Below are 27929 nucleotides of genomic sequence, written 5' to 3' on the forward strand. Positions count from 1 at the left end.
GGGCGGGGCCTGGCGGGTGGGGGCGGGGCCTGGCAGGGGGCCTGGCAGGTGGGGGCGGGGCCTGGCAGGTGGGGCGGAGGCCTTCCTGGGGCGGAGCCGGGGCCTTCCTGGGGTGGAGCCGGCGGCCGTGGGCACAGTGGTCCGCCGGGGCGCTGGCAGGGCGGTGGGAAGGCGGGGCCTTCTGAATGGGGGCGGGGACGGCTGGAGCTGCGGGGCTAGCCTGGGGTGGGGCGGGGCGGCCTAGGGGTGGGGCCTGCGGTCGTGGGGGCGGGTCTTGCCAGGGCGCAGAGAGGGCGGTGGGAAGGCGGGGCGAAGGCGGGGCGTGAGGCATGGAGGTGTGGCCTGACTGGGGCGGGGCGGGGCGGAACAGCCTAGAAGTAGGGCCTGGAATTGCAGGATTCACTCCCCTCCTGCGACCTAGCCAGGCGTGAGGGAGTGACGGCCGCGCATTCGCCAGACGAGAGCGATGGCTGAGAACGCCGCACCAGGTCGCCTTAGACTTAGATGGGACGGGGAGGCCTCGCGCGAGCGCCCCACTGCCCACCCACTTGGTTGGGACTGTGGAGGAGGGCGGATGGAGTGGAGGGTTCACCGACCGCGTCGCCCTTCTGGGTGTCGCAGCTCCTTCCTCGCCAGCCCCGGGGCATGAGAGCGCGACCGGCCGGGAGGTGGGGGCCCCAGGACACGGCCGCACGTGGTCTCGCAGGGTTCTAGGAGCGCCTGAGTTACCCGAGCGTGCGCGTGGGTGTCGGGGGTGCGCAGGTCTCCAGCCTGGCAGGGACGGCGGAGGCTGCTAGCAGTGGGGGGCGGCGGTGGGTCCTGGAGTCCCACCGCCTGCCCTAAATTTCCACTCTGCCCCTGTCACCCAGTGTGACCTTGGGCATGTACTGCAGCTCCCAGTGCCTCAGTTTCCTGCTCTGTGGAGGGAGAGTGACGGTGGTCCCACCTGCTGCATATGTGAGGTTTTGGCACCCCTCTGGCCCTTGGGAAAGGCTTAGGAAACTGGCTGTTTACTCCGGTTTTACAGGAAAGGAAACTGAGGCTCAAGACGTTTTAGTAACTTGTCCAAGGTTACCCAGCCAGCAAGTGGTAGGGTCCAGGCCTGACCTGCGCCCCCGCCCCATCACATTCTAGAAGGTTCTGCCCCAGTTTAAATGGGGTGCATGCTGTGAGGCCTGTCCCAGGTTTTTCCGGCTTAGCTTGTCTTTCCCTCCTCTGGGAGTCTCCACACCTATGTCTGGCTCTCTCTCCCCATAACCTTCTGGGGGCAGCTAAGGGTCTGAGTCCCTCTGGACATGAGCCCCTGGCTCAAGCACATCAGGCAGAGATAAAGGCCTCAGGGAGCACCAGCTTCATGGATGAATGAAGGAAGGAATGAAAGACCCAGCTCTGTCTTTCAGGTCTGATCTCAGAGCTGAAGCTGGCCGTGCCCTGGGGCCACATCGCAGCCAAAGCCTGGGGCTCCCTGCAGGGCCCTCCAGTTCTCTGCCTGCACGGCTGGCTGGACAATGCCAACTCCTTCGACAGACTCATCCCTCTTCTCCTGCCAGGTGTGAGGCTGGGGCTGAAGGGAAGTCCAGGGGGAAAGTGGGCAAGAAGGTGAGGGGGGAGGTCTGCAGGGGAATGAGGAGGGCGGGGAGACAGCTGGCACAGACACCTCTTCCTACCCTCCAACCCGCTTCTCTCTGTTCAGACTTTTATTACGTTGCCATGGATTTCGGAGGTCATGGGCTCTCGTCCCATTACAGCCCAGGTGTCCCATATAATCTCCAGACTTTTGTGAGTGAGATCCGAAGAGTTGTGGCAGGTAAGAAGCAGAGTGTGTATTTTTCGGCGGTGTGGGGGGTGCTCTAGGGTACCCCCTCTTATCACTGGAGTCGAGGTAGGATCCAGGAAGCAGCACTGGCCTGGGAGTGGGGCCTGGGCTTTGGCCCCAGGTCTGCCAGCAATTCACGGGAGATCTTGGGAAAGTTGAAGAGTTTGCTTCCTCCAGTGGGTCCCCCAAGCTAGTCTCCTGGGTGGACACCCCGGATGCTGGGAAGGGATTTCCTGAGCCCGGGGACTAGAAGTGAGATGGCGGGCTGAGCCTGTACCCAGCCGGACCTTCTGGCTCCTTGCATTTCCAGCCTTGAAATGGAATCGATTCTCCATTCTGGGCCACAGCTTCGGTGAGTACACTGGCCAGGAGCTGACCGGGCCCGGAGTAGGGCTGGGAGGGAGGGATAGGAGATGCTGCCCCACCCTTTTCCCCTGCACTTATGAGATCTGCAAAGAGAGATGAGAGGGTCAGTCAGAGATTGACCACTGTACCCTCTGACCTCAGGCAACTGCCGCAAGGGACACAGGGATGAGGGAAATGTGGTCTTTTGAGTGGTCACGTCTGATGAAGGGGCCATCATGGCCCAGATGCTGAGCCCCCAGCCACCCGTATGGAGCCCCCTCTCCCTCCACCACTGGTGGGAAGAAGCTTTAGGGTATGCAGCTGGGGAGGGAGTGAGGGAATGTCACCCACAGCTCTGTTGTCCCCCAGGTGGCATTGTGGGCGCAACGGTGAGTAGATGGCTTTGTCTGACCAACTGGGGCTCCCTTGGGTGGGGTGGGGAGGGGAGCACAGAGGAGGAAGGAGAAGGTACCTGGGACAGAAAGTGCCTCCTCCTGTCACAGTGATAGTCGTTATACCAGGAAGTTGGTGTAAACGGTGGAGACTCCTGGTAGAGTTCATGTTTCCAAGCCCCCATACCCGGTCCCACAGCACCCTGGAGTCCAGCCATCACCAGGGTCTGGAGCTCAGTGCTGGGTGCAGACTTAGGGGTGGTGGGGGAAGGCACACCATAGGATAGAAGATCTTCTGGCCTCTTGGTCAGCACCCTCCCTCCAGCCTAAAAGATGTTTCGGGGAACTCCAGGGTCCCCAGGGAAAGGCGGGAGTGTCCTTTCCTTCTTCATCCTATTCATTCTCCCCTTTTGGCATCCTCACAGTTTTCCTGTACCTTCCCTGAGATGGTGGATAAACTTACCTTGCTGGACACCCTGCTATTTCCCCTGGAATCAAATGTGAGAAGCGGGCTTTCGTGCATGCTGTCATTAGGGAGGACCTGGGCCTCAGGCAGTGCTCCCAGCCCTGTCTCCTTTGGTGGACACTAGGGAAGCATGGAGGTGGCAGAGGGTGGGAAAGGGGAGTCAGGGATACGCTCCCCAACAGAGGACAGCCTTCTGCTGCTTATACCCCTAGCAGTGGTCAGGACAAGGGGTGTGGGGGGGACCCCTTGGAAACTGGATGTGTGGTTTGGGGTCTGCAGAATGCCAGGCTGATCATGCAGTGGCAGGCAGTGGAAGAGGGCAGCAGCCATGGGTGGAGGATGTTCTAGGGCACACAGCTGGGCTGGCACACTGCACTCACACCCAGTCGAATGCCTTTGCACTGTGTACACATTGCACCACCACACATGACAGCCCTAAATGTGAGCTGATGGAACAAGTACTGACCCCTCTGACCACCACTACCCATAACCAGTACTGTCCCTGCATCTGAGTCCTGGCCTGGTTTACCTGCTGGGTGGCCCTTGGCAAGTTACTTTGCCTCTCTGGGCCTTAGTTCCCGCATGTGTAAAATGCGGTTGGGCTCAATGACCTGGCCAGCTCTGACATCCTGTCATTTTCTTGCCAAGGTCTCAGCCTCTCACTTGTGACACAACTCTCATCAGTTTCAGTTTTCTTCTCCATAGAATGACCACAGATTGGCCAGACGCGGTGGCTCACGCCTGTAATCCCAGCACTTTGGGAGGCCGAGGCGGGCGGATCACCTGACGTCAGGAGTTCGAGACCAGCCTGACCAACATGGAGAAACCCCGTTTCTACTGAAAATACAAAATTAGCTGGGCATGGTGGCGCATGCCTGTCATCCCAGCTATTCGGGAGGCCGAGGCAGGAGAATCGCTTGAACCCAGGAGGCGGAGGTTGCAGTGAGCCGAGATCGCGCCATTGCACTCCAGCCTGGGCAACAAGAGTGAAACTCCGTCTCCAAAAAAAAAAAAAAAAGACCGCAGATCCCATAAGGGCAAGAATCATGTCCATCTCTTTGTCACCACATCCCCAATCTTGGCACCTAGTAAGGGCTCAGTAAATGTTCCTTGCATGAGCTCAGCTAGCTCAGGGGCTATTGTAAGGATCCAATTCACAGATGGCAGACAGCAGACACTCCCTTCTTTCTGCATTTCACCCACTGAATTGACAAGTGCAGTGCCCCCAGGAGCTTCCTCCTGGGCGAGTCAAGAGGGGCATTTAGTCCTCTTGTCCTCCATTCTCGGGGTGGGTAGATGGGAGTTGCCCCCCTCTGCAGCCCCAGGCAGTGGGCCTGAGGCTGTCCTCACAGAGTGAGCCACACATCGTGGGGGAGCTTGGAAGCCCCAGAACTGCACCCTTTCTGCCAGTCCCTTTCTGCCACCAAGAATGATGGCATTCGTTGAAACAGATGAAACTGCCAACCCCAGATGGTTCATGGCCTCCGGACCCTAATTTCATGCCTTTGCAAAGCACTTGGCAGTTGACAGAGATTCCCCTTCCTCTCCATCATCCCACCTGATCGGTTCAACTGTCCCTGGCCGCAAGCAAGACCAGGCTGGCTGTGACTGAGATGAAGCAAAGACTCGTTCAGAATCGTGAGGCTGACTAGCCAGGGCTGGGGCTGTGTCCCCCTTTGCCGAGAGGGGCTCAGCTGAGAGCAGAGGGCAGGGATAGGAGGGGCAGAGACCTTGTCTGCAGCCTGGATCCCTGCCCACCAGCCAACTGTGCCTCCTTAGGAAATGGAGAACTTGCTGACCTACAAGCGGAGAGCCATAGAGCACATGCTGCAGATAGAGGCCTCCCAGGAGCCCTCGCACGTGTTCAGCCTGAAGCAGCTGCTGCAGAGGTGAGTGCCCGGTGTGGACGGAGAGCTTGCGGGATCCAGGGGAGGACACTCCGTGAGCCGTGGGGAAGCTTCTTTCTCCCTCTCACCCAACAAGCCTGTTTCTCCCTGGGGTCACGCTGAGCACCAGGCTTCCCAGGGTCTTCAGGGACGTTATCTCCTTTCCCTCTGCCCCTGCTCCAGCCATGCCCCTTACTTTCAATACCCTCCCCACACCTCTCACGCACCCGCCTCTCCCCCAAGCACATGCTGCTTCCACGCCTTCTCTCCCCTCTGGGACTCCAGCCTGGGCTCCCTTACCTGGAATTCTCCCCTGCGCTTGCTCACTGGCTTCCTCACTCCTTGGGGCCTCAGCTGGGAACCCTGCCCTGACACCCCCAGGCGAGCTGTCCCTCCCTGCCCTGCAGGTAACCACACCGTCCAATAAGAGCCTATTGACTCCCCTGTTTCCCGAGGCGTGTGAACCCCGCAACCCCCACTATGGCTGATTTGGTCATGTTTGTGCCTCCTGCATCTGGCGGTGGGCCTGGTAGGTCGGAGCTCCACACATACTTGTTGTCTGAAGGAGGAGAAGCCCCCCACTGCCCCACCACATGCACGCGCACACACACACACACACCCTGTCGCTGTAAACATGCCATTGAAACACGGGACACAGCCCAGGCGCAGTGGCTCACACCTGTAATCCCAGCACATTGGGAAGCTGAGGTGGGAAGATAGCTTGAGCCCGGGAGTTAGAGACCAGCTTGAGAGACATAGCGAGACCCTGTATCAAAAAAAAAAAAAAAAATTTAGCTGGTCATGGTGGCAACACGCCTGTGGTCCCAGCTACTCGGCAGCCTTACTGGGGAGGATTGCTTAGCCCCAGGAGGTCGAGGCTGCAGAGAGCCATGATCATGCCATTGCACTCCAGTCTCGGTGACAGTGAGACCCTGTCTCAATTAAAAAGAAAACAAGGGCCGGGCACGGTGGCTCACGCCTGTAATCCCAGCACCTTGGGAGGCCGAGGTGGGTGGATCACAAGGTTAGGAGATCGAGACCATCCTGGCTAACATGGTGAACCCCCGTGTCTACTAAAAAATACAAAAAATTAGCCTGGCGTGCTGGTAGTGAGCACCTGTAGTCCCAGCTACTTGGGAGGCTGAAGCAAGAGAATGGCATGAACCTGGGAGACAGAGCTTGCAGTGAGCTGAGATCGCGCCACTACACTCCAGCCTGGGCGACAGAGCAAGACTGTCTCACAAAAAAAAAAAATCACGGGACACATGCACCCTTTGTAGGTGACCTCCCTTTCGCTGCCCTTCTCTCTTTTTTTTATTTTTTGGAGACCAAATCTCACTCTGTTCCCCAGGCTAGAGTGCGGTGGCACGATCTCAGCTCACTACGACCTCTGCCTCCTGGGTTCAAGTGATTCTCATGCCTCAGCTTCCCAAGTAGCTGGGATTACAAGCACACGCCACCACGTCCAGCTAACTTTTGTATTTTTAGTAGAGATGGGGTTTTACCATGTTGGCCAGGCTGGTCTCGAACTCCTGACCTCAGGTGATCTGCCCATCTCGGCCTCCCAAAGTGCTGGGATTACAGGCATGAGCCACCGTCCCCGGCCCTCCTCTCCTTTTTATCTGACCTCCTTTTTATTGGCCTCCAGGCACCCAGCATCCTTCTGTCTCCCCAGGTTACTGAAGAGCAATAGCCACTTGAGTGAGGAGTGCGGGGAGCTCCTCCTGCAAAGAGGAACCAAGAAGGTGGCCACAGGTGAGGGACTCTGCTGTCCAAAGCCATTTTATATTTGTCACTATTCTTACCGAGGATGTCAAGGACTTGCTCTAGACCAGGCAGGATACTATGTGCTTTGCAAACAGCATCTCACTGAATCCCCCTCTTGCCTCACCCTCATCCCATTTACAGCAGGAGAAACCAAGGCTCAGCATTGCCAAGCAACCCGGGTGAGGCCATACAGCTACTGCACATCCCAGAAAGCCACACTTTGGGAGAGTTTGGTCAGGTGTCTTGGACTAAATGTTGGTGAATGTCGCGGCCATGCTCTGCTGGACCTGGGGTGGGTGCCCAGCGCCAGGGGCAGGCTGTGAGGATGTCCCAGGGGCTGAGTGACTTGGGAGAGGCTTTTCACAATGGAGAGGTGGAGCTGGTGTATCTTGGTTTCAGAGCAGCAGCTGGCACAAGCGATTTGTGTACTTTGCTTTTTACCCAGGAATTTTTTTTCTTTCTTTGGTTCTTTTTTCTTATGAGACGAGGTCTCACTCTGTCACCTAGGCTGGAGTGTGGTGGCACCATCATGGCTCACTGCAGCCTCCACCTCCCGGGCTCCAGAGATCGTCCCACCTCAGCCTCCTGAGTAGCTGGGACTATAGGTGTGAGCTACTGTGCCTGGCCCAGGAAGTCTTTTCTAAGGGTCTGCTACAGGCCCAGCTCAATGAGGCTGCAGTGAGCAAGAGCCGACTGTCCCTCTCTCAGTGGGGCCAGACCTCCAGCATCACAACTCCAGGGGTGGCTGCGCACAAATGGCGCCCCCTGGAGTTGAGCAAGGAAGAGTCTGGGCAGAGGCCTAGATTCTTGGAAGAGAAGTAGATGATAAACAGGTGAACAGGCACATGAGCGGTTAGACATTTTCTAGATGTAACGAAGGAAATACACGGTCCTCTAGAAGAGACTCATGGCGGGGCCTGCTCCAGAGGGTTGGTCCAGGAGGCAGCTCTCCCAAGGTGAGGGAACAGCTGGAGGGAGATGGTGTCGTCGGATGGAAAATGTGCTAAGTTGGGCAACACAACCTGGCTTCCTGACATTGCCAGCTCAGTGATCTTGGGACGGTCCCTTCCCTTTTAGACTCCCCTTGTTTGCTCAGGTGACAAACAAGGTCTTGGGTTTTTTGCGCTCATCGGACCAGGCGAGGTGGGCATGTGCCTTCCCTTTATAAAGTGCTGAGTGAGGCGGGGGTCAGAAACTCCAGCACCTGGGGGTGGGGGTGGGGGCGTGAGTTGAGGGTGCCGGCCGGGAGGGAGGTTATGGGATGCGTAGGGACTTTGGAGCTGGAGACAGCCCACCCTGGTAGGCAGCTGGGCCGGTGCTAATCAAGTGGGAATTCAGTCTCGTGTGGCCAGAATTGCCAGTTGCTCAGCTCTGCAGTTGATCTGCTGAGCTATGTATTTTTAGGTGTCATGAGTCCAGAAATGGATAGCATCCCCTGAGGGTCTAAGGAGCGGCACCTGTGGGCTGTTTTGGCCTCAGGTCGCCAGTTTGGGACCAGTTGGATCTTCGTGATCATCTTGGGTGAACCTTTATCTTGCCTCCCTGGAAACCCATCATGGGGAGGGGAGGTCAAGGACCCCGGGCCCAGGCTTCCTGGACATGCCTCACAGATGGCTGACCTAGGGAGCCCCAGGCACAGAAGTGAGCTAATCTGGGATGAGGCTGGGGAATTGGATTAGGCCCAGGTCACAGGAAACAGTGAATGCAGGATGCTGACCAGGCACCCCTATGTGGGTGTCAGGGGGGTGAGGGAACAGGCAAGAGGGAGGGCTGAGAAGGAGGTGACCCCCGGGTCTGGGGAAGTGGTCAGCTGGCTGGAACGTTGTGTGCGGACAAGCCCTTTGCAGCAGTTGTGGCCTTTTGGGACCCAGCGTTAACCTAAAAGAAGACAATACCCAGCCAGAACCCCCCACCCAGTGCTTCAAGGACAATGTAGGTTCCTCCCAAATGCTTCCCTCCAGCCCCACAGCACCTGAGAGTTCACATTCTATTCTACAGCCGGGCAGAGAACTGGGATAACCTCCCTCCCCCGTCCCCATCGTCCAACCTGATCCCTCCAGAATCTGGAGCTTAAACAACCAAGACACATTCCCCCACAGTTCCGGAGTTCAGGGTCCAAGGTCAAGGCCTCGGCAGGGCTTGTTGTTTCCGAGGGCTGTGAGGAGGGAGTATCTGTTCCCACCTCTCTGGCTGTTGGGAGCCTCAGGAGCCTGTTGGCTTGTCTGTGAGGTCTTCCGGGTGGGTTACAGAGTGTGTGAGGAGGGGAGGGCTCGTGGAGGACGCAGAGTGGGGAGGGCAGCGAGCATTGTTGGAGAGGCTGCAGCTCCACTTCCTCTTTTGAATAGGAGGGTCTGGGTGGGCCTCATGAGAAGGTGACTTTTGAGCAAAGCAGTGGAGGTGCGGGAGCTGCTCCCACGGACTCCAGGAGGAGAAAGGAGCTGGCAGGACAGGCCTGGAGGTGTGAGCTGGTGGTGCAGGATGGGGAGAGAGCAGCAAAGATGAGGTCTTTATCTTCTCATCTAAGTTCAAGCCCCACAATACTGGCTTTCTGGAAACCATCTTGAGGTGTTCCCATGAAGGAGGGAGGAGCCCACTCTGCCTGAGGTGCCCTAAAGACAGAGGGACAGTCTGTGTCAGTATCTGGCCCCTGGCCAAGCATATTCACACATGCCTGTAATCCCAGCACTTTGGGAGGCTGAGGTGGGCGAATCACCTGAGGCTGGGAGTTCAAGCCCACCCTGACCAACATGGAGAAACCCTGTCTCTACTAAAAATACAAAATTAGCTGAGCATGATGGCGCATGCCTGTAATCCCAGCTACTTGGGAGGCTGAGGCAAGAGAATTGCTTGAACCCAGGAGGTGGAGGTTGCGGTGAGTTGAGATCATACCATTGCACTCCAGCCTGGGCAACAAGAGTGAAACTTTGTCTCAAAAAAGAAAAAGAAAGAAAGAAAGAAAGAAAATATGTCTTTTGTATGGTTTCTGGAATTTGAGTCATAGTTAAAAGGTCATGCTTGATACTAATATTATTTTGGGTCTAGGACTTGCATTTAAATATTTACTACATTGGATCCTTATCTGGTATACAGAGTGAGGTTTGAATGTGTCTTCATCTTTTTCCAGATGGCTCCTCAGCTGCCTAATGCCATTTTTAGGCAAGTCTATCTTTACCCTGTTCCCCTGTTCATGTAAGGGGCTGCCTTGGTCAGACACTGAATGCCCATCTGTACTTGGGTCTGTCTCTGACTGCCTGTCTATGATCTTACTGTACCACACGTTTTAAACTGAGGCCAGACAGAGGATTTTCTTTTTTTTGGACAGAGTCTTGCTTTTGTCGTCCAAGCTGGAGTGCAATGGCACGATCTCGGCTCACCGCAACCTCTGCCTCCCAGGTTCAAGTAATTCTCCTGCCTCAGCCTCCCAAGTAACTGGGATTACAGGTGCCCACCACCACGCCTGGCTAATTTTTGTATTTTTAGTAGAGATGGGGTTTCACCATGTTGGCTAGGCTGGTCTCGGACTCCTGACCTCAGGTGATCCACCTGCGTTGGCCTCTCAAAGAACTGGGATTACAGGTGTGAGCCACTGTGCCCGGCCTGAGGATTTTTATATCTGACAGGACCATCTCCCTTCATGTCTCTTTTACAGAGTTTTTCTACTAGTCTTTTTATCTTTTCCTTTTTGAGACACGGTCTTGCTGTGTTGCTCAGGCTGGATTGCAGTGGCAGGATCTCGGCTCACTGCTGCCTCTTCCTCCCGGGCTCAACCTTCCCACTTCAATCTTCCCAGTAGCTGGGACTACAGGTGTGTGCCACCATGCTCGGCTAATCTTGTAGTTTTTTTTTTGTGTAGAGATGGGGTCCTGCTCCATTGCCCAGGCTGGTCTCAAGTCATCCTTCCACTTCGGCCTCCCAAAGTGCTGGAATTAACAGGTGCCTGACCTCCTGCTATTGTTGCCTGTGTAATTTTTCCACGTGAACTTTAGAATCAGGTGGCTTAGGCCCCCCACAAAGAAATCTTGTTGGTATATCATATATGTATAGTTTTTTTAGTGTTTTATTGTTTGTTTGTTTGATTTTTTGACACAGAGTCTTGCTCTGTCACCCAGGCTAGTGCGCAGTGGCACAATCTCAGCTCACCACAACCTCTGCCTCCTGGGTTAAGGCAATTCTCATGCCTCAGCCTCCCGAGTAGCTGGAACTACAGGCGCCCGCCATGACACCTGGCTAATTTTTTTGTACTTTTAGTAGAGATGGGGTTTCATCATGTTGGCCAGGCTGGTCTCCAGCTCCTGGCTTCAAGTGATCCACCTGCATGGGCTTCCTGGAGTGCTGGGATTACAGGCGCAAAATATGGTGCCCAGCCCATATATGTATGTTTAAATAATAAAATAATAATAATGTTAGTAATAACAGTAACCTGTGTACCCATCACACAGCTAAAACAATGGCCAGCACCCATTCCTTTGAACCCTCTCCAGCCCCTCCTGGACCCCACCCAGAGGTAAACACCTGTTTATTCATTCAGCAAGCACTTTGTGAGCCCCTCCTACGTGGCAGGCACAGTTCTTGGTCCTGAGAATACAGCTGTGAACAAGACAGACCAAACTCTCTGTCCTCGTGGAAGCTGAACTCTAGCAGAGGAGAGAAGCAGTCAATAGGCAAAGGATCAAGTGACTTAGAAAGTGCTATGGAGGCTGGGCATGATGGCTCACACCTGTAATCCCAGCACTTTAGGAGGTAGGCAGATCATTTGAGCTCAGGAGTTTGAGACCAGCCTGGCCAACATGGAAAAACCCCGTCTCTACTAAAAATACAAAATTAGCTGGGCGTGGTGTCGGGCGCGTGTAGTCCCAGCCACTCTGGTGTTTGAGGCAGGAGAAGAACTGCTTGAACCCTAGAGGCTGAGGTTGCAGTGAGCCGAGATCGCACCACTGCACTCCAGCCTGAGTGACAGAGGGAAACTGTCTCAAAAAAGAGAAAGTGCTATGGAGATAAATAAGAAGGGGTGGTGGGGAGGCCTGGCCATGAAGGTATTTGAGAAAGATTTATACGGGGGAGGGAGCAGCCCTGCCTCTTACCCATGTAGACACCTGCAGCTCTAGTCCCCATGTGTCCTGCTGGACGGGTCCCATACAAACACGCTCAGTTCACGTCTCCATACCTTCTGAACGCCGGCAGCTTCCAGCTTGCGATTACCATCAGGGCCACAGGGGACCCTCTGCCCCTGCTGGACACTCCCACGCAGGCCGTTCTTGAGGGGACATTGCTCGGGAAGGAACTGCTGGGTGTTCCGCCTGCAGTTGAGGCTGAGTTGTTGGTCACCATCGGGAAGTGGGCTGAGAACCAAGTCAGTGCCCAAAGCTGAAGCTGGGCGCCACCCAGGCCCCGCAACTCCGCTCATGTTTCTTTTTTCATTCAATGTCTTCTGAACAAACGATGACACGATTGGTACTTATTTGCTTCTTCCTAGTGACTAAAGGAATGAATGAGTGAGTTTCTCAGAGACGAGAGCTCCATCATCCATGCTCTTTGGGGTGGCCGGTGAGGGTCCATGTCGGCTGACAGGTCCGTGGCCAGGTGGCCATGGTCAAGCCCTGCTCCAGCTGGGCCCCAGGACAGGGAGTCCTGGGCAGCTGAGGACGTCAGGGGCAGGAGGGAGAAATGGGCCCTGGCTGGAAAGGCCTGGGGGGTCCTAGCAAAGTCACAGAGCATCCCCGACCCTCACGGACAGCACTGATGCCGCTATCTTTGTGCTTCCACCTCCAGGTCTGGTTCTGAACAGAGACCAGAGGCTCTCCTGGGTGAGTACCGTTGCCTCCAGGTCCCCCGCCAAGGTTTGTCTGTTAGCATCTTTGTCGTTTTTGAAAATTACAGGCTGGGCGTGGTGGCTCATGCCTGTAATCCCAGCACTTTGGGAGGCTGAGGCGGGTGGATCACCTGAGGTCAGGAGTTTGAGACTAGCCTGGCCCACATGGTGAAACCCCTTCTCTACTAAAAATACAAAAAAAAAAAAAAGAAATTAGCCGGCTGTGGTGACACACGCCTGTAATCCCAGCTACTCAGGAAGCTGAGGCAGAATTGCTTGAATGGGAGGCAGAGGTTGCAGTGAGCTGAGATAGCACCACTGCACTGCAGCCTGGGTGACAGAGCGAGACTCCATCTCAAAAAAAAAAGAAATTACATAGCTAACATAATACATAATGATTCTCGATTTAACCGTTTGTAAGTGTGCACTTCGGTGGCATTAAATACAGTCGATGGAGGTGAAGAGAGGAGGGAGACATTCCAGGCACTGGCTGCTGCACAGGGAAAAGCTCGAAGTCAGCTCGGTGCATCTGTTGAGAGGGGGATTCCTGATAGAGGCTGTGAAGATTAAAGAGGGGAGGGGCAGGATGACAGAGGTTCTCAAAAACAGCGTCCCATCTGGAGGCCTGGAAGTGTGTCACTGGAGCACTTGTATTAATAGAAACTTGGCCATCTCTGCCACTGAGGGGCTGTAGGACCTTGGGCAAGGTGCTTACCCTCTCTGAGCCTTGGTTGTCTCACATGCAAAAAGAAAGTGCTTTCATTCACTCAGCTGGTTTAGGAGCAGCCTGGCTAGGGGAGCCAAGCCCTGGGCCTGCCTTTGAAGGGTTGTTGTCGAGACTAGGTGAGGTCATGTGTGTTGAGTGGCCTGGCACAGTGCTGTCGCTTCAGGTGCTCACGGCCTGTGCTATTTTGTGATTGTTAAAAAATGGTAGAACACTGGACACATGTGAGACACTGTCATTAGAGGTGGGGACGCTCTAACTGCAGGGAGACCGCTGAGAGCTGCTGCCCAGGCCCAGGCCCAGAGATGAGGCTTGGACCAGGGCGTCAGCCAATGGTCTGGGAATGTTAACGTGTTTGTCTTTGATCCATGTGGGATTTGTTCTTGAGCATGGTGTCAGGTAGTGATTCATTTTATTTTCTTTTTTTTCATGTTTTAAAAGTTATATTTTTCTTTAATTTTATTATTATTATTATTATTATTATTATTGATACAGAGTCACAAAGGCTGGAGTGCAGTGGCACTATCTCAGCTCACTGCAGCCTTTGCCTCCCAGGTTCGAGCGATTCTCCTGTCTCAGCCCCCAAGTAGCTGGGATTACAGGCACCCACCACCACACCTGGCTAATTTTTGTATTTTCGGCGGAGATGGGGTTTCACCATGTTGGCCAGGCTGGTCTCGAATGCCTGACCTCAGGTGATCTGCCTGCCTCGACCTCCCAAAGTGCTGGGATTACAGGCATGAGCCACTGTATTTGGTCTATTTATTTTAATTTTAGAGACAGGGTCTCCCTCTGTCACCCAGACTGGAGTGCCATGGCTCAATCATGGCTCACGCAGCCTCAAACTCCTGGGCTGAAGTGATCTTCCCACCTCAGCCTCCCGAGTAGCTAGGACTACAGGTGTGCACCACCACACCCAGCTAAGTTTTTTACTTTTGTAGAGACAGGGTCTTGCCACGTTGCCCAGGCTGGTCTTGAATGCCTGGGCTCAAGCTATCCTCCCGCCTCAGTTTCCCAGAGTACTGGGATTACAGCTGTGAGCCACTGCACCCAGCCATTGTAATTGTTTTTCTAGATGAACAGCTAGTTATTCCAATACCAGCTGTTGGGTGGTCCTCCCTACCCACCGAGGCTCACTCACTGGTGGTTTGTCCCTTGTGTGTGCTGACCTTCGCGGTGGGAGTTGATTGCCAGATCCTAGTCAATCTGGCTTTTGGAGATGCCCCCTTCCCTGTCCTTAGGGACCGTGGCTTATGTGACCTGTTCTGTAGTGGGAGCTGTGGTCACCCATAATGCTGGAAGGAGGAGGCTTCCCAGGGATGGAAAGACTTCGTGAGGGCATAAACTAAATTGCAGAAGATACACATTCCAAGATGGGGCTGGCCCAAAATTCTCTTTTATTTTTTAAGTTTCTGGCCAGCTAAGTTTAAGTTTCTGCAGCTGCTCACGCCTGTAATCCCAGCACTTTGGGACGCCAAGACAGGCAGATCACTTGAGGCCAGGAGTTAAAGACCAGCCTGGCCAACATGGTGAAACCCTGCCTCTACCAAAAAATACAAAAATTAGCCAGGCGTGGTGGCCACACGCCTGTAGTCCCAGCTACTCAGGAGGCTGAGGCAGGAGAATTGCTTTAACCTGGGAGGCAGGGATTGCAGTGAGCCGAGATGGCACCACTGCACTCCAGCCTGGGCGACAGAGTGAGACCCCGTCTCAAAAAAAAAAAAAAAAAAATCGTTTTCATAATTTTTTTTCTTTTGAGACGGTGTCTCACTCTGTCACCCAGGCTGGAGTGCAGTGGTGCGATCTCACCTCAATGCAACCTCTGCCTCCTGGGATCAAGCGATTGTCCTGCCTCAGCCTCCCGAGTAGCTGAGATTACAGGCACCCTCCACCATGCTGGGTTAATTTTTTGTATTTTTGGTAGAGACAGGGTTTCGCCATGTTGGGCAGGCTGGTTTCAAACTCCTGACCTCAGGTGATCTGAATTTTTTTTTCTTGCAAAGCAACATTTCACAAATTTTCATATCATGCTTGTACAGGGCCACGCTAATCATCTCTGTGTTGTTCCAATTTGGCAGTGTATGTGCTGCTGAAGCAAAGCACCTACATTCTATTTATTTATTTAGGGACCAAGTCTTACTCTCTGTCATCCAGAGTGGAGTGCGGTGGCCCAAGTTTGGCTCCCTGCAACTTCTGCCTCCTGGGTTCAAGCAATTCTCTTGCCTCAGCCTCCTGACTAGTTGGGATTACAAGTGCCTGACACCACGCCCAGCTAATTTTTTGCACTTTTAGTAGAGATGGGGTTTCACCACGTTTGCCAGACTGGTCTCGAACTTCTGACCTCAGGCGATCCACCCGCCTCAGCTTCCCAAAGGGCTGGGATTACAGGCATAAGCCACTGTGCCCAGTCTAATTTTTGTGTTTTTAGTAGAGACAGGGTCAAGTTTGCCTGTTCACCTTGTGCCCAGGAAGGCCCTCCTGTGTGCAGGCCCGAAAGGCTTGGTCACACCCCGCTGTGAGATGTGGCAGCTGACATATGAGAGCACACAGGCCTTGGGAACAGTACAGGAACCCCTGTTTCAGGGAAGGCACTTCAGGTCATTTTGGTCTGAGAAGCAGCAAATAGCTGGAGGGCCAGGGTGGAACCAGGGCAGTGAGTTTTCACGGGTGTGTGTGTGTGTCCATAGCAATTTTATATTCACAATGGTGGAGGTGGAGGAGTATCGAGTGTGACTTAATGGAGCTGGTCCTTACGGGAGCTTCCCGGAATTAATCCACTCTGCTGCATTTATGAAGCTTCTCCTCTGCACTCCGTATGCTGAGAACTAGGGATGGAGAAAATGCTGAGAGCTCCTGCCCTTCGAGTCCCCAGATCAGAGCAGCACAGTCCAATGGAAGCAGAGTGTGAGCCTCGTGGAACCTGACATTGTCTAGCAGCTATATTAAAAGAGGCCCAAGGCCAGGCGCGGTGGCTCACGCCGTAATCCCATCACTTTGGGAGGCCGAGACGGGCAGATCACCTCAGGTCGGGAGTTCAAGACCAGCCTGACCAACATGGTGAAACCGTGTTTCTACTAAAAATACCAAATTAGCTGGGCGTGGTGGTGCATGCCTGTAATCCCAGCTACTCGGGAGGCTGAGGCAGGAGAATCGCTTGAACCCGGGAGGCGGAGGTTGCGGTGAGCTGAGATCGCGCCATTGCACTCCAGCCTGGGCAACAAGAGCAAAACTCTGCCTCAAATAAATAAATAAGGCTCTAACAATTGTTCTCATATTTTAACATCCACAATGTGATTTAAGATGTAATCAACATAAAGCTTGATTGCATTATTTTGCGTGCTAAGTTTTCCAAATCCAGCTTCGTGTCACACCTACAGCACATCTCACTCGAGCTGGCCACATCCCCACCATCCAGACGTGAAACAGTCACAAGGCAGGGCAGGCAGGGCCGCGGAGGAGGCCGGCAGGGGCCATCGTGGAGTGCCCATCCTGCACTGTGGTCCCAGCAAGTTTCTTCCTCCTGGCAAGAAGCCTGTCCCAGGCTGGCAGGGGACAGCATGAGGTGCAGCGTATGGACTGGGAAAGGGGTGTGGAAGGGCCACACCTAAGTCCTAAAATCCAGGCCCAGAAGTGGCCCAACTCACTTCTCTGCCTTTAATCACACAGCCATACCCGGTGGCAAAGGAGTATGGGAAATGGAGTCAGGCTGGGTAGCCACGAGCCCAGGAAGAGGGGAGAAGAGACTTGGAGAGGGCAGGAGTCTCTGGCCACCAGGGGCTAAAGAGCCTTCGATGAGGCGGTGATGTGGTGGGGTCCTGGGCTCAGACCCAGGGTGGGTGGCTAAGGTGCCCTCGCCAGGGCTTAGCCACCCCAACAGAGATGGGTTCCATGCCCACGAGACTGCCCGTGCCTTGTGACGAGAATTCACCGTTTTTGTGTCTGCAGCCAGAGAACAGCGCTGACTACGTCAGCAGGGAGCTGTGTGCGCATTCCATCAGGAAGCTGCAGGCCCACGTCCTATTCATCAAGTGAATCTGGACCCATCCCCTTCAGTCACCCCCAAGGAGACATGGGTGCCAGGAGTCTCCGGGAGGGAGCCCTGGCATGAGGCTGCAAGTTCTCTGCGTGTTGACCACATCGCTGAGGCCCAAGATCTTTTTTTGGGAAGCCCCCCTGGCAGCAGGCTCATGGAAAGGGGAAGGTCAGAGGAGGGGAGGGCTCGGGCAGCAGGGGATGGGCCAGGGCTGTCCCATGCCTTTCCACAGGTGTCAGCAGGGGGCATGCCCAGGTAAGGCTCCATAACCAGTGAGCCCAATCTCGGCTCACTGCAACCTCTGCCTCCTGGATTCAAACGATTCTCCTGCCTCAGCCTCCCGAGTAGCTGGGACTACAGGCACCTGCCACCATGCCTGGCTTATTTTTGTATTTTTAGTAGAGACGGGGTTTCACCATGTTAGCCAGGATGGTCTTGATCTCCTGACCTCGTGATCCACTCACCTCAGCCTCCCAAAGTGCTGGGATTACAGGCGTGAGCCACCGCGCCCGGCCAGGATTGTAGACTTTCAATGGGAGGATTGTTGACTTTCAGTGGGAGGATTGTTAAGACGTAAATTCTCTCTCAAAACAAGTGTGGGCTCCAGAGCCTGTTCAGATATCAGCTCTGCTGTTCAGGGTTGACTGTGGGCAAGTCCTGAACTCCCTGCGCCCCAGCAAGGCTGTGCCTTCAGCAAGCACTTCAGCTTGCGCCAGCTGAGCATGAGCTGAGATTAAGCCTCAAATCCAACCCAGGGTCAAGGGACCCGGCTGTGGGAGTTGAGGGAGCCCAGGCTTTGGTTTCTCCTCAGAGGCCTGAACCCAGGGCAGGATGGGGGCAGTGCTGGGAGGCGGTTCTAAGGTGAACCCCAACAACCCCAACTCCTCACTTTCCAGAGCAGTCCACGGATATTTTGAGTCAAGAGATAATTACTCTGAGGAGGAGTCCGTGTCGTTCATGATAGACATGATGAAATCCACCCTCAAAGAGGTAAGGCGGGGCTCAGGCAGCTGGTGTCCGGCCACTGTTGCCCACTCTGGTCCCACCTCACCCATCTCTTCTCTTGCACTGGGAAGACACCTGGTCTGGCCCCAGGCCCAACAAGTGACCACCAGGATCTATCAGGCCTCATGCTCCAGTGGTCAGTCCCTAGAGGCCTGGGGACACATGTAATCAGAATTTAGGAAACAGAGACCTTTGGTGGGGAGGTTCTTTTATCATCCTCAAGTACGCACCCCTCCTTCTTGGGACCAGGCACAATTAGGTGACCCAACTGCCAGAGACAGTCCCACATTTTTTATTTTTTGAGACAGGGTCTCATTCTGTTGCTCATGCTGGAGTGCAGTGGCTCAGTCATAGCTCACTGCAGCCTCAAACTCCTGGGCTCAAATGATCCTCCCACCTGAGTAGCTGGGACTACAGGGGCATGCCATCATGCCCAGCTAATGGTCCCACTTTTTTTTTTTTTTGAGACGGAGTCTCTGTCGCTCAGGCTGGAGTGCAGTGGGAAGATCTCGGCTCATTGTAACCTCCACCTCCTGGGTTCAAGCGACTCTCATGCCTCAGCCTCCTGAGTAGCTGGGATTATAGGCACCTGCCACCATGCCCAGCTAATTTTTATATTTTTAAGAGATGGGGTTTCACCATGTTGGCCAGGCTGGTCTCAAAACTCCTGACCTAGGCGATCTGCCCACCTCGGCCTCCTGAAGTGCTGGTTTTGCAGATAGGAGCCACCACGCCCAGCCTAGTCTCACATTTTATAGGCTCCCAAACCACAGTGGAACACCTGGCTGCCTCATCACTCTGCACCCATCACGCCAGTGGGCGTGCTGGCTGTAGGTGGGGGTGGCCTTTGCCCGGGTTCCTGGGAGCACCTGGTGTTTTATGGTCACCTACCCACGAACACCTGACCCTGGGGCCTCTGCAGGTTTCTCGGCGTTGTCACCACAAAGGGAAGAAGCCCGCCTGTGGCTGGCCGGCCGCCAGGTCAGAGCCAAGGCAGGCAGGGCCTTCCCATCTGGCTTCTTGAAGGCAGACACAAGTCTGCAGGCTGCTCACGTCATCTCATTATCTTTTCTCACGGGGACCTCTTCTGATACAGTCACAGCAACGCTGGCCTTGGCCCCGCCCTGTCCCTGCCATGCAACTTCACAACTCAGCTGGCCTAGACCCCTGGGAGTCCTCCAAGTCCCTAGGGCTGGACACCTCCTGGGGTGCTATGGACTGTCGGGGCTCCAAGGAGCCGTGTGTGGGGGCAACTCACTGTGGGAGGCGCTCCTGACCTGCAGGGAGCCGGAAGGCTGTGGGAGGGTCCTGACCCCAGGGCCCATGGAGCTCCCTAGGCTCCTCTGGCCACACCTCACCACCCACCCCCTCCCCTCTCCAGCGGTTCCAGTTTGTGGAAGTCCCAGGCAATCACTGTGTCCACATGTGCGAACCCCAGCACGTGGCCAGTATCATCAGCTCCTTCTTACAGCGCGCACACACGCTCCCAGCCCAGCTGTAGCTCTGGGCCTGAACTATGAAGACCTAGTGCTCCCAGACTCAACTCGGGGACTCTGAGTTCCTGAGCCCCACAACAAGGCCAGGGATGCTGGGGACAGGCCTCACTGGTCTTGAGGCCCAGCCTAGGATGGTAGTCAGGGGAAGGAGCGAGATTCCAACTTCAACATCTGTGGCCTCAAGTGGGAGACAGAGTCTGGGTTCCAGGGCTGCTGTCTCCTGGCTAATAATCTCCAGCCAGCTGGAGGAAGGAAGGGTGGGATGGGCCCACCTAGCCTTTCCCTGCTGCCCCACTGGATGGAAAATAAAAGGTTCTTGTATTCTCACTGCTTTTGAGGCTGTTTCGTTGCCAGCAAGGGCTTTTGCATTGAGGGAAAAGGGAGAACAGAACGGATTCATCCAGGGTCCTTGAGAGGAGGGTGTGGAAGCAAGAGGCGGAAAGGGCAAGTCCTCCTCTGGGCACGCCTGGGTCCCCAGGACTGCTGAAGCACAAGACCCGAGGGGTGGCCTGGTCTTTCATTCCTGGCCTGTGTGGACTCTGATGGGGCTGTTGGACGTGGTGGCTTTTAACCTGGGGCCCGTTCGCCAGAGCTAAGCCTCTCAGAGACTGCTGCAGGCCCTGCCTCGCCTCGTGTTCCTCCTGGCCCCGCACCTCCAGCCATCCACTGCGGCTCTCACGGCTCAGTAGGGTCGGAATTTGCGCTGGGCCCGCAGCAGTTCGATCCTCTGCTTGTCCTCCTCGAACTTCTTGCGCAGCTGCGCTAGATCTGCGGTTGAGAGGAGGTGCGGGGCAGGGTCAGACAGCGTGCCCCAGGGAAGCTGGCTTGCTCATGCCCCACCCCTCCTCCCAGTTACTGTGGGGGTGGGGCTGTGTCTTCCCCACCAGCCCACCCCCTCCCAGCTCTGCTTCCCGAACAGGGTCTGGATCTTGTCAGGAAACAGAACTCTGGCAGGCCGAGTCCAAGGGCAAGGCCAAAGTGGGAGATGCTGGCACCCCCAGCCTGGAGATGAAGCCCTAGCGACAAAGCAAAGGCGCCCGCCCCCACCCCCATCCCTGCACAAGGGGGAAGGAAGGAGTCCTGACCGCTCGGCCTGAAGAATCCTGACAATCAGTAAAGGGACCCCAGCCCTTGTGCTGGCGAATGCAGATGGCAACTCTGGTCACCGGGTGGCCTAGGTCAGCGGGAGGCTGACGGCATTGAGGGGGAAGCTGAGGGTCTAGAGCGAGCACGAGCGGGAGCCAGGAGGGCCAGCCAGGCAGGGAAAGCACCAGTGACTGGGCGGGCGGCTCAGGGCCTGCCACAGAGCCCGTCCCTGTGCCCTAGCCAGGGCCAGGAGAACCCTCCCCTGGGCCCCCAGGGAAGATGTTCTGTAGACAGGGACACCAGGCAGTAGGGCAGGAGGTTCAGCCGCAGCACCAGGAGTGGGCCACAGGCGATTGGGCGCACAGCCCTGGGAGGGTCCTGTTCAGGGCCACCTGACACACACACACACACACACACAACCAACAACCCAACACACATACTCTGCAGCACCTTGTCTGCACCCACAGTGGGTTCAGAAGCCCCCTCTGCACCTGAACTCCTTGTTAGCTGGAGGCTGACGAGCGCCAGCACTAAGTGCACAGGGACCCAGAGGTGGGCATTGATGACCTAGGGTCCCCACCCACTGAGCAAATGCATCTGCCTCGGCGGGGGGGTGATGGGGGACCGCCACACAGGGTGCTGCCAGGCTGGGCCTCTTTCCACAGAGCCTGGTGCGAGCCCTGTGCTTAGGGACGCCCTCCCTCCTCGACCACCAAGTCCAGCGCCCGCCCTCAGGAGCACTGGCCACAGGCCTCATCAATGGCTGGGGCCAAGGCCGAGGGGTCTGAGGATGGGCTGGGGGTGGCTTACGCTCCATCTTGCTCTCTCGGTGTTGCCAGGCGTAGAAGTTGAGCAGCTCTTTTCGGGTGCGCTTCCGTCTCTCCCTCTCCAGCACCCGCAAGCTGGCTGCTTCAGTCCGGGGGAGCACAGGCCGCCGGCCCCGGCGGGTCACCTTCACCCAGCCCTCCTCGTCAGGGACCCCCTCCTCCTCCTTGGCCTTAGCTTCTTCCTGCAAGGAAGGTGATCCCGTCGTCCCGTGGGCGCCTGGGACCTCTAGCAGTGCGCCTTCCACGCCCTCCTCCCAAAGTCAGAACCGCCCTGAGCCCCCGCGGGGAGGGCTGCTCCCCTCCTCCCAGCACAGTAGTGGGGCTAAGGATGGCGGGGAGGGCACGGACCTGCCGGCGCTGCCTCCTTCTCCACTGTAGACCATGTGGAGACTACATGTGTCACCCAGCCAGGCAGCCCAGGATCCAGCAGGGAAACAGGGAGCCTGGCCTCTACAGAGTGGCCAAGGACAGGCCGCCACCGCCCTCCCTCTGGGGCGCCACCTTCCCACAGCCACACGGGCGATGCGGTGCTCCGCCGACCCTGCGGGGCCTCTACCTCAGCGATCTTCTGGTCATACGCCTCCATGAACGTGTCCACTTCCACCCTCAGCGCCTCAGGGTCAGGCACGGAGTCTGCGTAGTCACTGATCCACTCTGAGGAAAAGGGAGCCAGGAAACGGGGCTTCTTCAGGCCTGGCATTTGGGCCCCACCCCAGGGCCTGCCAGGCAAACTGGGACCTTTTCCCACAGGGCCCGGGGCACAGGTGCTAAGGAAATTCCAGGGGCTGCAAGCTGGGCCTTCGCTCTGCCTGCCCAGTATGCCTGTGCCGCTCTGTGCCAGGGGCTCAGGCTAACGACTCCCTGGGGACCCAGACACAGCCCCATGGTCCTCCTGCCCAGGCCTCCACACGCTGCTCTCAGGGAGCATGGACTTGGCTTGTGACATTCAGACACTGTCCCCATAGAGTGTCCTGCCAACCCGGAGCCCAGAAAGGAGGTGCCAGAGACCTCCCGCAGTACTAACTGTGAATGCCAGTCTTCACGGGGTGGCTCTCTGTGGACACCAGCAGGGGGCCCTTCAGGGCCAAGGCCGCTGACACCCCACTTGGCTTCTGGAACACCACGTAGCCTACCCGGAACCCCTGAAGAGAGAGAGAGATGTCAGAGGTTGGGGGCTCCTTCCCACGTCTGGCACAAGGTCTCCAGGCCTGCCCTCAGCCTAGCCAGTGGCTACACCAGGGGAGACGGTGCTAGGCTATTCCTGAGCCATGAGGAGAACCACAGGCCATCCCATAATCCAGGTCAGGGGCAGCCACACTTCAGTGATCCTGCTTCTGCGGGAAGTGACAGCTGTTCCCTACTCCTCCCCAGGAAGAGGGGATACACAGGCTTTCTTCCAGTCACAGGAGGGATGCGGTGAAACGCAGGGGTCGCCCTGGGCCAGGGCAGGTTTTTGGAAGCCAGGCCTGGGCGCACACACCATGCCAGATGCCACTGTGTGGGGAGGAGGTGTGGGCTCCAGGGCCACTGAGAAAGCTGTGAAGAACAGTGTTCCTGGAGACCTGGCCCCCAAGCCTAGGGAAGGAGCTCCCTCAGTGGAGAAGCAGGAGGGGAGCCGGGGAAGGCCCTGCAGGCGGCCAGCAGAGACGGTCCCTGAGCTTTAACACGGGACGGAAAAAGCCAGGCAGGAAGTGCAAGGATGTGGCAAATCTGGGAAGGAATCGCAGGCTTTGTCACCCGGACAGTCTCCTACACCACACACGGTGAGGATGGGCTCAGGACCAGAGAATGCTCTGACATCCCACTGCCAGCTCCCCCAACACACTGGGGACGGTGCCCCACCCCCCTCACTCTAGTGGAACCCCGTGCTTGGCGGCTCACCGGAACTGGCTTGGGATGAAAAAACTTCGACCTTGACTCCTTTGGGCTGTCGGCCAGGTCCGGCTTCTCCTGCAACTCTACAGACTGCAGAGGGCCACAGGAGGACAGGAGGCGGGACAGGCTCTCCTGCCGCAGGGAGAGGGAAGCCAAGTGTGAGCATCCGCAGGGCCATCCCAAAGCCTCCCTCCACCATGGGTGGCGCTGCCAGGGGTCCAGCGCCGCTGAAGGACTCAGAGCCACAGCCACATCTGCCCAAGCCGGGAGCCTGTGGGCACCATGGCCTCCGACCTGTTCCCCAGGGACAATATGGAGGTCCATATTCCTGCTCTTTTTTTTTTTTTTTGAGTTGGAGTACTGCTCTGTAGCCCAGGCTGGAGTCCTGCAACCTCCACCTTCGGGTTGCAAGTGATTCTCGTGCCTCAGTCTCCCAAGCAGCCGGGATTACAGGCGCCCACCACCACACCCGGCTAATTTTTGTATTTTGAGTAGAGACAGGGTTCTGCCATGTTGGCCAGGCTGGTCTTGAACTCCTGACCTCAGGTGATCTGCCCGCCTCGGCCTCCCAAAATGCTGGGATTACAGGCGTGAGCCACTGTGCCCGGCATATTCCCGCTCTGTCTCATTGGAGACAGGTGGGGACATTCTTGCTGTTCTGATTTCCTATGACAAGTTTTACTACCTGAATCAGCAGTAGTGACCCTATGCTGTGACAGTAGGGATGGTGGTTGTCTGTGGTGGAGGCAGCGGGGGTTCTGGGATGTGCTGCTGTGTCCCCACCTGGGTGCTGACTACGCAGGTATGTTGTCTCTGGGATGCAGCAAGCTGGACACCTGCCACTGGGGCCCTTCCCGGCACACAGGCTGCGCTTCAAAAAGGGTCAGAACTCACACCCCCTCTTCTACATGCTTCTTTTTTTTTTCTAAGTTTAGAGGAATCTTTTACAAATTAGGGTTTCTTTTTTGAAAATCCAGCAATTCCCTTGGCCAGGGGCAGTGGCTCACGCATGTAATCCCAGCACTTTGGGAGGCTGAAGGGGGCGGATTACTTCAGGTCAGGAGTTCGAGACCAGCCTGGCCAACATGGTGAAACCTTGTCTATATTAACAATACAAAAATGAGCCGGGCATGGTGGTGGGCGCCTGTAATTCCAGCTGCTCAGGAGGCTGCGGCAGGAGAATCGCTTGAACCCGGGAAGCAGAGGTTGCAGTGAGCCGTGATTGCTGCGCTCCAGCGTGAGCAACAGAGGGAGACTCTATCTCAAAAAATAAAAATTAAAAAATAAAAAATCCAGCAATTCCCTTAGCTTAGTTTCTGTAAAAAAAAAAAAAAAAAAAAAAAAAAAAAAAAAAATTAACAGTTATGTTTGGATAGAATTAGAGGCACTTGTATATTCTTATACTTTCCTGCTTTTAAATTATGGACATGTACAATCTGGAAGAAAACACGTAATCCAAACAACTTTGGGTAATATGTAAAAATGCCTTGGGCTACTTAGGATTGTACTTTTTTCTCTTTTTTTTGAGTCAGAGTCTCACTCTGTTGCCCAGGCTGGAGTGCAGTGGCGCGATCTTGGCTCACTGAAACCGACACCTCCTGGGTTCAAGGGATTCTCATGCCTCAGCTTCCCTAGTAGCCAGGACTACCCACGCACGCCATCATGCCTGGCTCATTTTTTATTTCTTAGTAGAGGCAGGATTTCACCATGTTGGCCAGGCTGGTCTGGAACTCCTCACTTCAGGTGATCCGCCCGCCTCAGCCTCCCAAAGTGCTGGGATTACAGGCATGAGCCACCGTGCCTGGCAGGATCATACTTTTAAAGACATCTTTAAAAAGCCAGTTTCCTGACTGGAGATCAAGGTTGCCCTCTGGACACTCTCCTCTGGGGCTCCCATTAGCTGTGTCCGTCTCACCACCAAGGACTTGGTGGAGGCCATGGGAGCCCCCACCTTGAGCCCACAGGTCCCCTCCCAGACACTAGCTCACCTCTGTGCAGTATGGGGGCACATTGAGGACAAAAAGAGTCCTCTTCTGAGGCCAGGTGGACTTGGTGCCTTGTCGAACGCTGTGTGCTCTCACATAGAGGTAGTGAGAAGCCTGTTGCTTTTCAGAGAACTTGATTGGAATAGCTGGAAAGGAAATGGGAGGGGAGGGATGGCCAGGCTACCCTGAGCTGAGGCCAGCGAGACACTCACACAACTTCCTTTCTCCACATCCCTATCTAGTCCTATCTGTTCATCGATCCATCCATCCCTTCATCAACCCCCCCTACCCTACCCTTTGGCAAAGCCTGTGCGGGCTCTAAGAGTCTGCCCAGGGGGGCCTCCCAAGGTGGTGCAGGGAGAGAGAAGATAAATGGGCAATGATTACAGATGGGGGCGCAATGAGAGGGAAGCTCGAACCCTGTGGCTCTTGGAGTCAACACCAAAATCCTAACCATGGCTGGAAGCCCCGTGAGACCCTGCCTGCCACTGTGACCTCTTCTCGTACCATCTTCCCCCAGCACCTTGGATTCTCCCTGTTCCCCCGGGTACACCAGGGCGTCAAACATGCTGGCCTCTCTACCTGGCATGTCACCCTCTTCCCTCCCGCTAACCTTCAGGTTTAGCTCAAACCTCGCTTCCTCAGGAGAGGCTTAGTATCACCCCCAGCCCCTCCTGCCAGGTCAGATCCCACTGCCTGTGCCTTCACAGCTTCTCTTAACAGTCTGTAGGCTATATTGATGAGATTCTTTGGTTAATCGCTGGCACACCCATGACTGTAATCCTCATAAAGCTAGGAACTGCTTCTATTTTTCTCACACCTCCGTCAGAGTACCGGTTGGCATAGAGCTGCGGTCCCTGAACTCATTAAGCTCAGTTGCAATAACGGAGAAGACAATTAACAAGTAAGCATACAGCAAACTTGTATCAATTGTGAAAGAAACATTACAGGGTGATGGGGTGACAGAGGTCTTCTTTCCATAGGCCATCACGGATGGCCTCTTTTAGGAAGCAACATTAAAGCTCAGACCAGAAACGCCACTGTGCAACAAACTGGCACAGCACGTGCAAAAACCCAGAGTGGGAAAAAGCATGTTGCCTCAGAGGAACAAAAAGAGCTTTAGGTCGGCACCAGCCAGACCACGTGGCCCACACAGGTTAAGAAGTCTGGTTTTTGTTTTAGAAGCTACCTGATAAAGCCACTGGAGGGAATGCAGTGGGTGTGGGGCCTATCGTGGGCGTGTCAGACATGATCTAATCTAAATGGCCTTAAAAAGAACATTCTGGCACCTGGGTGGAGAACAGAAACAGGGGCAAGAGGAGAAGGAGGGCAACCGAGTAGGAGGGCCTAAAACAGCCCAGGTAAGAGCTGATGGGGGCTGGACTAGGAGCAGAGGCGATGAGAAGGGGATGGGCTCACTTGGACGAGCGGGTGTGGACGGAAATGGGTTTGCCCTGGGTGAGAGTGTGGACAGAGGTGGGCTCACCCAAAGGAAGCGTGGACCAAGTTGGGCTCGCCCCGGGAGAGTGGGCAGGCAGAAGGGCGCCGCGTGGGTCCTCGGGACCCCGGAGCCTCAAGACCTGCCGAGCCTGGGGCCAGAGGCCAAAGGGGCTCACACCCAACCGTGCGGCCGCTCCTGAGGACCCCCGGCCGCCACCAACCCCCAAACACCTCCCGGCGATGCCTGGCCGCCCCCGGTCTCGCGTCCCGGAGCCCCTCACCTGCGTAGCCCAGTGGGCTGGGGATACGGTCCTCTGGGTCCCGCGCCGCGCGCTTCCTCCTGCGCGCCACCATCTTGCCACCCGGGAGCGCGGGGGCCGCCGGGAGTTGTGGTTCGGCGCCCGCGCGAGCGCGTTTCCGCGGCGCCTGCCCCGCCCCCTCGCTCCAGGCCCGCCTCTCCGGCCCCGCCCGCCAGGGCCCAACCTTCATCCGCTCAGAAATAAATCACCGCGCGAAAGTGGGAGCGAATGTCAGAGTTGACCCCGGCCAGTCACGAGTGCGAACTCAGCTTTCCACTCATGCATTCACACGTTGAATAAGCAGTGTGAGAGAAATCCAGGATGGCTGCTAGGTTTTCAGTCTGAGCAACTAAGAGGATGGTGTTGCCATCGACTGAGATGGGAAGACTGCAGGAGAGGGGCCAGCTTGGGGGTGAAAATGGAGTAGATCAGTTCTCTGTGGGCCGTGGTGAGATGCCCATTAGGCCACTCAGGGGAGATGTCAGGTGGGCACTTAGATATGAGACTGAACAGACTGAACATCAGAGATGTCAGGCCTGGAGCAATACACACGGGACTGGCCATGGATAGGTTATTGAAAGTTACGAGAGGAGCCGGGTACGGTGATTCATGCCTGTAATCCCAGCAATTTAGGAGGCCGAGGGGGACGGATCACTTGAGGTCAGGAGTTCCAGACCA

General features: G+C 55.8%; 2 protein-coding genes and 1 non-coding gene across 4 annotated transcripts; 1 reads left to right on the top strand and 2 right to left on the bottom strand.

The window, feature by feature from the left end:
• Positions 1 to 377: 377 nt before the first annotated feature.
• SERHL2 (serine hydrolase like 2) lies at positions 378 to 20063 on the top strand. 2 transcript variants are annotated; one of them, XM_024239733.3, is made up of 12 exons: positions 378 to 488; positions 1401 to 1550; positions 1694 to 1807; positions 2127 to 2168; positions 2531 to 2550; positions 2979 to 3053; positions 4799 to 4908; positions 6581 to 6660; positions 12442 to 12476; positions 17151 to 17233; positions 18135 to 18228; positions 19625 to 20063. In XM_024239733.3, the coding sequence occupies exons 1-12, from the start codon at positions 467 to 469 to the stop codon at positions 19742 to 19744; spliced, it is 945 nt and encodes a 314-aa protein (XP_024095501.3). In that variant the 5' UTR covers positions 378 to 466; the 3' UTR covers positions 19745 to 20063. The 2 variants fall into 2 exon arrangements, with proteins under 2 accessions (XP_024095501.3, XP_063578986.1); XM_063722916.1 differs by lacking the exon at positions 19625 to 20063 and having other exon boundaries at positions 18135 to 18705.
• On the bottom strand, positions 15205 to 15308 carry LOC112130686 (U6 spliceosomal RNA). The gene has a single exon (XR_002912919.3). It is a non-coding gene; the product is annotated as a U6 spliceosomal RNA (small nuclear RNA).
• Positions 18513 to 27317, bottom strand: RRP7A (ribosomal RNA processing 7 homolog A). Its single transcript, NM_001132351.1, is given in 7 exon segments — positions 18513 to 20507; positions 21636 to 21834; positions 22209 to 22306; positions 22677 to 22794; positions 23534 to 23659; positions 25516 to 25658; positions 27234 to 27317. Coding segments are annotated over 7 exon segments (843 nt in total). The 5' UTR covers positions 27307 to 27317; the 3' UTR covers positions 18513 to 20421.
• Positions 27318 to 27929: the final 612 nt, after the last annotated feature.

The sequence above is a fragment of the Pongo abelii genome, chromosome 23 (assembly GCF_028885655.2).
Source record: "Pongo abelii isolate AG06213 chromosome 23, NHGRI_mPonAbe1-v2.0_pri, whole genome shotgun sequence".
Classification (NCBI taxonomy): Eukaryota; Metazoa; Chordata; class Mammalia; order Primates; family Hominidae; genus Pongo; species Pongo abelii.